Genomic DNA, 10,837 nt, shown 5'->3' with positions numbered 1-10,837 from the left:
ACTTAGCTTACACATTCTCAGCACAGACGAGAATCTAGGTTAATATACCGCTGATGCTTGAGGCTCATTAATAATACAAAGACTGTGGCGTAAAACCGTGGGAATCCCACATGAAATTTCAACTTTCAGTTTGAGAGTGCATCTATATATACAAACAACCATAACATGGTCATAATCATCTGTCATGCCAATATGGAAAAGGTCCATGAAGTGCTTTGAATTATTTCTGTGGTCAGACACGGCGTAGGGAAGGCTACTGGATCGACCCAGAAATCACTGGTGAGCGTTCCGTTGGTTGTTTGTCATTCTCAAAGTAGAGTTTTTTGATTCCTCACATGACTGACTGATACACCCTGTCGTCTTTGGAAATGAGGTTTATCCTGCTGTAGGTGCCCCTCAGCTTCTTTTACTCTCCAAAGCAGGCACCTGATTGCTTCATACCAACAAATGTCAAAAGATCAATCGTGGTGAAAGACGCGGGTTTTGGGGTGCAATGGCTCAGGAGGTGACTGGAGCTGGTTTGATCCCCTGTTCCTCCAGAGAACATCCAAGTGACGCTACGGAAAACTCTGAACCCTTTGATGCTCCTGAGGAGCATGTATTCCATTCACATGGCTGTACAAAGGTCCACTGTAAACTTGTACTTTTACAACAACTATGCAAAAGGCTCATGAAAGTAAATGTCAGTTTTTATGAAGATATTCCGATTTTCATAAGGTCCTTTTTACAATTCAAATGCACAATATGGACATCTTGGATTGGCCCCAGCCCAACCACGACCCCTAACCGCATCAAGCGGGAGAAGATGAATGAAGGATCCACAGTATTGTTTCATTAATTACTTCTGTTCAAGTTTTCTTCCTTTCAACTTTGACCCTGTTCTATGTGTGTGTTCGTCTTCAGGGGAGGAGGTCGACAGAAACCTCTGCTCGTCTACGCCGGCTCCGGAGCCTGTACCATGTGAGGTGCCTTGCTCGAGGGACTGTGTGCTCAGCGACTGGACTCCCTGGTCCAGCTGCTCTCAGACGTGCTCTAGTAAAACCATAGAGGGAAAGCAGATGAGGACGCGCTCCATTCTGGCTTACAACGCCGGAGAAGGTGAGGCTCAACCTGTCGGCAGTGCTCTGGGGTATGAATGACATGCAGATGAGGATATTGGCTCAGTCGTCCTTCGCTGTCACTCACTGAATGTCTGCATGTCACACTTGTCTGCCTGTGCATTTGTCCCCAATCTCTTAAGAGGCTGCTTCAGTGCTGATGGTTATTTCCGTTGGTCTGGCTTCTCGCCTGACACTCACTCTTTATCTCAGATAATTTCTCAGCATTTGACTGTTCTCACTGCTTTGGAATCAGCGTGCATTTGTGTGTCTGTCGTGACATGTCACCAAACATCCTCCTGTCTTATCTGGATGTGTTTGCAGTCACTGCCATGGTCGTGGCGTGGATCACAGTGATGGAGGGTAATGCTTGTAATTCAAACTGGCATCTCGCCGATTTCAACCTCTAGCTCTGGAAATTGTTAGCATGCTTTTAGATCCATGAAATGATTATGTATATTTACATAGCAGCTTTACGACAATGAATAATTCAATCAGACCCCTCCCCCTCCTCCCAGTTGTGATGTACTTAGGTCTGGTTAGCCATATGTGAGACAGCTGGACCATGTTTGGCGTAAATGTTTTGCTGTAGAATTAGTTAATGTAATTTTGATTCACGTCTTTTTCACCCAAAGGACTTTCACGGGTGCCGAAATTTCCAGAACTTTTTGGTAAATATTTGACCGTCATTGTGTTTGTTTGTAGCTTTAAAACTGTTTACAAATCGACTTTTACCATAATTGTAACCTCAGTAAACAGTTGATAGTCTCAGTCATTAGTTTAAAGCCTTTCTCAATATTCAGACTCTGTCAGCTACACCCCTGTTTCTCCCTGGAACCACAGTATTTTGTTTATTATTAGCAGTAGTAGAGTAGTAGTAGTAGTAGTAGTAGGAATACCACCACAATGCTCTATGTTAATTAACATCATCACACAATGATTGACCTGCATCTCCCACTGTGCAGTAAAACATAAACCACATATTTCTTGCTTTCTTGCATCAGACTTGACCACAAGAAGGAGCGGATGTTTTGATCTGTACATACAGTCAATGACAGAGGTACACTGGAACAATACCAGAAAAAGGTTTTGTCTCCACCTCCCCCTGCAGAGTAGATGATCTGATTAGATGTTTAACTTCTGTGTTGTATAACTTAGAAGCGCCATGTCTCCGGATGTCGAGCGGTCTCATGGTAATCAGGGTAATCAGGTGGTGACTGATTTGATCCCTGCTTCCTCCAGGGAATGTGTCGAGGTGTCCCCGAGCAAGAAGCTGAACCCCTAATCCCTCCTGATACGTTAGGAGCTAAAGGCGCATTAACCAACAGCTGAAACTACACGATACAGGTTTCATCCTAATATGAATTCAGTTCAATATGAGCAATAATATTTGGTAATTAATGCAACGATAGGCCTAATTAATGCTTTATTTCATTCCACAGCAGTGAAGGGTTCCATACCCTTCAGTTACATGATACTAAACATGAATGCTAAAGGACTTTCAGCAGCTCTTTGAGCAGACCAACCAACAATTTCATTTATACTGCAGAATATTGTGGGTTTTTTCTTCTGCATTTCCATGACTGTCAGGCATCTCTGCTTTTTCATTGCTCAGCCACCACTCATTCCAGATTCTGTGACACAGTACACCCCAGCCATGTTGTCAGACAGGAAGTCCTTCTCAGATACCATTAAAGAAGGATTTGTCGGAGTTGTCAGTCTGTTGTTCAGGCCCAAGTGTGTGTACATCACTGCTCATAATGGAGCTGGCTTTCTGTCAACACAATACAGGCTCAAAGCGCTGCAATGGCTCTCAATCTTTGCTGAAAGCTCTAAGTGTTTGCAATTACTCTAAACTGGAAAGCCCATCCACCGAATGACTGACTGCCTCAGAGGAGAAACGAGGGGAAGATGGGCTCAAACAATGTAGAGTAAAAGTCTGACGTGATTTCCAGTGTATGTGTCAAACATTTCTTGGTGTAAATAGCTGAGAGTCAGCCTGTTCAAAGCGTCAAAGAATAACTATAATATGTATAAAGGTGCACTTATAGGTGAACTTATATCACATTGTGGAAAAAAAAAAAAAAGTTTGGTTGAAATGCTCACTGTCAGCGTGTCGGTGTTCTCAGGTGGCGCCCTGTGTCCAAACAGCAGTGCCCTTCAAGAGGTGCGGAACTGTAATGAACACGCCTGTACGGTTTACCACTGGCAGACGGGTCCATGGGGACTTTGCACCGAAGACCCGTCTGTGTCAGCCCTCAACACCTCAGCCATGAGTGCCAGAAGTGACGGTCAGGGAACCTGTGCCAAGGGAATGCAAACTCGCAAAGTCATCTGTGTCCGTGTCAATGTGGGCCAGGTGCCACCCAAGAAGTAAGTTCTCCTTTGCACTGCTTCTTTCAGACTCGAAGGTTTATACCCGATTAGTGTTCATAGAGGGAATATTTCATAATATATGCATGCAGAACGTGAAGAGATTTCCTGTTTCCTGTTATCAAGTTATTTGTCTGAAATAACTTGGTTATCGATAGAATGGGCACAAACTGAAACTGGTCTGTAAAGGTGGATTTCTGATTGTGCATCAAATCGATGGTGTAGTTATGGAGTAGGGTCTGCGGCGACACATTGCCGCACATTGTGGTGTGGCCTGATGTGCACCTCTCCAGAAATGCAACTATGCGTCGCAGCTATGACGACCTCCCTGAGACAACAACAATGGTGATTGGACTGTCATCCAATCGCCATTGTGACTTTGTCATGTGACTTTCCCAATTCTCGGAGCAGCACTGTGTCTCTAGAAGAAATGCACAAATCTTCTTCAGTTACTGTGCACAAAAGATCTGCTCACTTTCAGTCGCTATTGAAATTAAAAAGTAAAGAAACAGCAGAGCTACACAGGTAGAAGCAGAGGTGTGAACGCTACAACAGCATATGTGAAGGGTCCATGTCAGTTCAGCAGAAGCGTAAATCCAGCTTTAGGCTGTGGGAGTCTGAAATAACCAAGTGGCATCATGGAATTAAAAGTATCTGAATTTATTATTATTGTTGCATTTGTCATTCAGCTCATATTCAGGCAAACTGCTGTTTTGTATAAAAGGTGCCAGTGGTTTTCAGTAATGTGCCATCACCATCCAAGAGTTACAATTTCCCAGAAATCTTTTCAGCTGATCCGTCTGAACGGATCAATTGTTAAAGATCCTCTTTTATGACATAAAAGAGGACACGTTGTGCTTTTGCTTCATTAACATTGAAAAGTCATTCTCCAGGCACACAAAGGTTTCCTCGTGTTACTGGGTAAATTAGTGACCTATGAACTTGTCCTGGGAGGAGTGAGCCAATGCATGAGACAATCTGTGGCTAGTTTATGTGAGCGGACATCAGCACATGGAAAGATTTAACGATACGTGTGTGACATTGCACGCTGGAGTGTCTCCGAAGACCCAGAAAGTCAGAGACAGATGAGATAAACAGCAGCGGTGGGAAGGAACGTGACACTAAAAGTTAGTCCAAGAGGAAAACAAGGAGAGATGCTGACAGCTGGCAAGAAGTCGAGCAGACTCTACTTGAACTCCCAGTTTATATCTTTCCTTCACAGGCGACCACAGTTGAATGAATAATCTCGTTGTCACTGGAAGCCTAATTAACCCTGTCGTCTTGGGCGCTGGTAATTTGTCAGTGACGATAATGGAAGTGTGGTATTGATACTTTAAGGCATGTTATTATTAGTGCGGCAGATGACAGGGAAGATGTTGCTGCAGATTCTAAATACAGCAACGTTTTTTTGACGTCTGCGAGAAATGTATTCACTCGGTGAAGAAATGTGTCTGGTTTAGTCACATTTTGTGAAAAGGGGAGCTAAAGTTGGCTGATTACGTTCTCTTTAGAAATAATGGAAGGTGTTTTAATGTCCCTTATATTGATATAGTTATTCACATCTCTACTTTAAGATCAGCGAATTCTTAAGCGGCTGGAGACGAGTATAATCGTTTTTTGGTTTTTTTCAGGACTTTGAGCACATTGTTGTAGATAAATGTGATTACAAATGAACACAACATGATAAAACAAAGATTAATGTCTTTTTGATGGCGACGGGTTGAGCAGCTGACCCCACCAGAACGCTGCAGCTGTGTTATCAGGTTGAAGAGGACACGTTCAGGGCGCCTGTTATCTGCAGGGAGCAGAAGCTGGAAGCAGAGGCTATTCAGTGTCCACTGGCCAAAAAACTTGTTTGCAATCAATTATCATTTATAAAAGAAAAAAACAGCATTGTTGCTAATGGCATACTGCATTACCAAAACAATTTTTGCACCCATCCATTGCTAAACCTGCTGGTGTGATAGGTTGGCTGTGATCTATGACCATCCGCAACAAAGTCTGGTCCTGCGACTATTTCTCAGGAATATATTACCCTTTTCCCTGCAATGTGTAGGGAATTCAGGTCGATACAAATCTGATTTTGATGCTCCTTTTAATTTGAGATGTTATAAATGGCAGATAACTTGAATAAACAAAAAAGTCCCACTGGCAACCGTTCTGTATTGATCTGAATCTGTGATATTAATCTTAATCTAATCAGTGGAGTTGAAATAGAAAAAGATCGGGTATGTGACATAGTACATGTCAGTGTTGTATTTGCAACACTGTCCAACAGGAGTCTGACTGGGAGGCTTCTTTTCACCTGCTGTCACGGACCGACCAGCGGTGCTGCTGACTCACGTCTATTACGATATCCTTTTGAAGGTACTCTGACTGCTCCCCGCCCTCCACAGATGTTGTTCAAAGTCAAAGTTAAGGTAGATCTCTCCCCCAGCCACCCTTGCTGGCAGGGGTCCAGTAGACGGCTGTAAACCAGCATGTGGACTTTTGTGTTACAACAGAATGTACGTCTGTTGAACCGGCCTTTTTTATTTCAGTCATGAGCCCATAAAGGCTTGACTTGCTGCCTAGAAGTGACATAAAAATATTCTGAACAGCGTGACGGTGAATGAATGTGACTCTTAAACTCACACTGCTCCTTTTTATACTGGTGGCCAATTTGCCTCATTTAGTCTGCTGTAAAACTGAGTTTTCAATAGACATTAAACTGAGGTTGAAGGGGTCGTCTGCAATCAGTAATGTGCTGAGCGAAAATATGACCAACAGGATATGAACACATACGTTCCTCGTATGGCTCCATGACCTTTTGATACTGATGTTTCTGATCACCAAAACGTAACAGTCGTGTTCTCTTTGCAGGTTGTGAAATAATGATGCTCTTTGGCATCTATTTCCTGTGTCTGGATGAGATGCAGTGGCCTGTTGAAGTCGGATTCAAAGCCGTGTATGTCAGCAATGGTATAGAACATCTGCTCTGGTTGCCATGTGAAAGGTGTCAAATGACTCAATTAAGTCAAAGGAGTCGTGAACGAGAAGCACTTTAATGATTAGACACTTTGACATGATTATGCAAAACTCATCCACACGTTCTCTGATAACGCCTCCCCGGTGTGTGCTTTCACCAAGGAATCCAGAGTTGTTAAGTCCCAGAGAATCACGTGTCACACATCCAGCGTGGTCAGTCGTCATCCCCCCACCGTTAGGCCTTTGTACTGTATATACATATACAGGATATGTATTGGATATGTGTGCTGCTGCTTTGCCTAGTCAGAAAGAAGATGTGAGCAACTTCCAGGTGAATTAGAGATATGTTGAACTGGAATTTTGACTCATCAGAATCAAATTGTAGATATCTCAAACTGGAACGACAGATATCTGCCATTCTATAGATTTCCATAAATCACATAGTGGATATCTACAACTGCATTGTAGATATGTATAACCAGAAACCCCCATACACGTGAAGGGCAAACATGATGTCGTTTGTCCTAGGAAGAATGTCTGTGTGTATATCTGAAATGACAACTGTGGATTGAAGATTGTAGTTGGAAATATCTGAAATGTTCTTTTCCACTAGGTAAAACTGAATGACAAACAACTGCAACACATATCCAGTCTAGCTGTTAACGTTTCATAATTGGTCGAGCTAGAGTTAACATGAACGTTTATAGGAGCTACCTATAGTGGTTGACCAATTTTTTTTGTTTGTTTTTATTATTATTATTGTTATTTTTAACTTTTGGGCTTAGGTTCAATGTATCTTTACAATCAGAACTTTCTCTATGAAGTTTACACAATGGCATTACTTTCTAGCTTCAAGATGAACAAAAAACAACTTCTCAATGAAGCTGATTCCTCCCCCATTTAAACCAACGCCATAACGATGCGAAAGATCTTAGTAGGAAGCATCTCCCGGGCTTCTCACCATCTGTTGAATTTCAGTTGCATTTCCTCATCAGCGCACAGAAGGGACTTGATATGTTTTTGCGTGTGTACCTTCTCATGGCACAAACCAACTGGCAGGTATTCTTGATCAGTGTGCCCAAGGGACACCAGCAGAACAAACAAACATGGCTACCAGCACCCTGCATATGCAGATGTGCCCTGCCTTCATTCACAGATGGATCTGAGCTGTCTTCCTCCAGCAGCCTCAGGCAATGAACCTCACAGAGTGCAAGTCACACACATAAACATACACACAGACAGTGACTGTCAAAGTGCAAAAGAAATGAGAGACACAATAGAGAAAAATATGTCGGCGCCGGGGGCTGGGGCTTCTATCATCACATCAAGAAATATGCTGTGGTGCGAGGAAACAACAGCATTTCTTATTGATTCTGACAGACGGTGTGCTGAATGGTACCAAATGTGTTTGTGTAATCACACTGATGCTGCAGAATTTGTGAAAAAACGAAGCTGAATGATTCATGGGGGTGATGTCTGACAGTAGTGTATTAAGTCCTGTCAATCATATCTGCTGTGTTTTCTAATAGAGGCTGTTAACTTCCTGTTTGTTGTTGTTACCTCCGCCAAGAGGGTTGTGGTTTCGTTGAAATTTTCAGGAAATGCTAACAATGGGACAAGGAACAGAGATTACATTTCTAAAGTGTTCTGGAACCATCTGTAGCCAGGAAACCTTTGAGGTATTTTCAACAGTATCAGCAGTCTCTGTGGAGCAGTGATTAGTTCTTCCAGTTGTTGACGAGTGGGTGTGGGGGTTCATCCCACCCATGGATGGAGGTTTGTTTTTTTGTTTTACTATTGTTAGAGAGTGAAGAACAAGCAGAAAAACTCAGAACTCAGAGTGCATGATTTGTGTAATAAGGTTGCTAATGATTTTTTAATAACTATATGACTATTAATGACATCCATGTTATTTCATTTGCTGAAGGCATGTTTTGATGATCAGTGAATTTATTAGTTTAGATGACATGAAGGAGGCCTATAATATTGGATGGAAATGAGCTGCTTGGCGGCGGTGTGCGCTTTCCAAGTACTTTTCTAGTTGTTATTGTTTTTCTGCCACTGAGAGCCAAAAAAAGTCCCAAAGGACGTCACTGAAAGGGCCCTCGAAGAACTTTATGCTAAATGAACCAATGATTGTTCATTCATGTTTTTGTAGCCCATCATTTCCATAATGTAATGAATTAAGCCTTATCTTTTCCCACACCAGACCTCATCTTTGTATACACTTAAATTCCTGATTTGCTTTGAAATCTCCTCATCATCTTCTTGCTCAATCACAATTCCATTTTTCAAAAACAATCTTCTGCTGGAACTGGTCAATCAGTGTGCTAATACCAGCAGGCAAAACATACACAGGCTGTTTGTTTTAATGGCGTCCTTTGGGACAAGCTCCCAGTGCCATATTGTGTATGATGCGTTAGCCTCGCTACGAGTCACTGACATTTGAAGATCATTATCAGACTGTGACACGATGGGAACCAGCGAGGTATTTACACTAGACGATTAATGAATGGTTCTGTTCATTTCAGTGTATTTCCACTGAGAAAAAAAAACCCACAAATGAACTGAAAAACATATAAAACAATATTTCTGCACTTGGGAAAAAATACCCAGAGTACTTTGTAAATAGATTAATTCCTCAGACAACAGAATAATCAATGTGAAATTCTAAGATAAAAGAACTGAGAGGAAAACAACAGGGGAAATAAAAGAGGAAAGCAAAACATATAATCTACCCCCCCCCCCCCCCCCCACACACACACACACACACACACACACACACACACACAAATGACTGTTGCATTTGGATTTCGCAGCCCCACCAAATATCATGTGCTGCAAGTATTCCAGCCGGTATTATGCTCTTCCAGTGAAATCCTTTTGTGTAGTTACTGTTGTTTTTATTTCCAAAAACTAGAATGTAATTGAATGTTAATGATAATATCATTAGAATAAAAACAGGATGCACGCACACGCATAAAAGAAGCCATCATCGTCGGGGGGTGCTGTGTGAATGGATGTCCTCCCAGCCCTGCTTATGTTGAGTGTTTTTTTTTTCCCCCAAAAATAACATGTGCACTTAAATGTTAATATTCTTGCCCTGTTTCAAGCTGCATCCTACACTAGGATTCTCTTGCAGTCAGGTGACAATAGGTTTGTCAATAATTAATGTGAGACAATCCTCTGTACTCACAGGTTGGTTCTCTGTCCTCAAGCTACACACCTGTTTCATTCACTTTACAGAAGCAAGCAGCAGCAGCAACTCAATACCACAAATGTAATGAATTCCTTTCCTTGCTGCATCCGTCAGCTTTTTTTTCCTCTGGAGACTATTCACTTGAATGAAGAGACGGGAGGATTTGTTCTGCTCAAGAGGGATTTAGCTCTGTCTCTTGGTATTAAAAGTAAATCTCTGCTTGTGTTTCTGTTACATTAATACATCTGCCTAGAAGGCTCCCTATTGCTTCCCTCAGAAGGCCCTGATGAGAAAGCTAATTCTTGGTTACATTAAACCTAACCCAGATGATCGCAGTACCGACCACAGGATGCAAAACCATAATGGAAATGTCCTGCTGTTAAAACCTGCTGAGATCAGATTATAACATTTTTCTGCTGTTCTGTCTCGCCCTATTTATTATGGTCCAGTAACGGAGGTGCTTAAAAGACAGAAGATTAACCACAACCCTTGTTTGAAAAACCTCCGTTTGACCTCCTATTCTGTGCCATCGAAAGGATTATGACTGACTGATAGCATAATCCAGTTAAAACAAGGGATTCGGCAGCATTGAGAGAAAAATCATGTAAAATGTCCTCTTACAGATAAACAATTCCTGCTGAACTCATGCTTCTCTGCAGCATTTCTACTCTTCATCTCTTGTAGCTGGTATTCAGCCTTTATGGAATCACTCATTAAGTTGTGTACTATAGAGCCTGACAGTATATTGTATCTCTAGCAGCTAAAATGCCTGCTGATGAATCACGCTCCTGTGCTATATACACTGTCTGGCCACATTATTAGGAACACCTCTCCAATGCAATCCAGTTCAACAGCTCCACCAGAAATTATGAATTTACAGTAAGATAGATAATAAAAAACATAATGTAATAGTTTTGTAAACGTAATAATTGAGTTTGTGGTCAGTGGCTCTGTGTACATGACTTTGGGTAGTGTAATGATTTGTAAACATTTTGCCACAATAATTAAACCAACGCAATCCAAATTCTGGGATCAACATTTGGTTGTTTGTGACGATGTTAGTGTGGAGAAAACATTTTCGCCTCAAATTAAGGGTGGTGCTGTCTGTTGTCTCCTAGTGAGTAATGTGGAATAACAGACGGTTCAGGGTTCACTTGTTAGATTAAACCTTTAAAAATGAGTCAGGTGGACATACATACCA

At 41.9% G+C, this 10,837-nt stretch overlaps 1 protein-coding gene across 1 annotated transcript in view; it reads left to right on the top strand.

Moving 5' to 3' along the window:
• Positions 1 to 493: 493 nt before the first annotated feature.
• Positions 494 to 10,837, top strand: part of LOC144738801 (thrombospondin type-1 domain-containing protein 7A-like) — a gene marked incomplete at its 3' end in the record, with an annotated part of 30,427 nt that continues 20,083 nt past the window's right edge. Inside the window, 3 exon segments of the mRNA XM_078621800.1 lie at positions 494 to 518; positions 904 to 1,098; positions 3,227 to 3,470. Coding sequence (XP_078477926.1) covers positions 494 to 518; positions 904 to 1,098; positions 3,227 to 3,470 — 464 coding nt within the window.

The sequence above is a fragment of the Lampetra planeri genome, unplaced genomic scaffold (assembly GCF_965212315.1).
Source record: "Lampetra planeri unplaced genomic scaffold, kcLamPlan1.2.h2 scaffold_1175, whole genome shotgun sequence".
Classification (NCBI taxonomy): Eukaryota; Metazoa; Chordata; class Hyperoartia; order Petromyzontiformes; family Petromyzontidae; genus Lampetra; species Lampetra planeri.
This window is presented reverse-complemented; position numbering and strand designations above follow the sequence as displayed.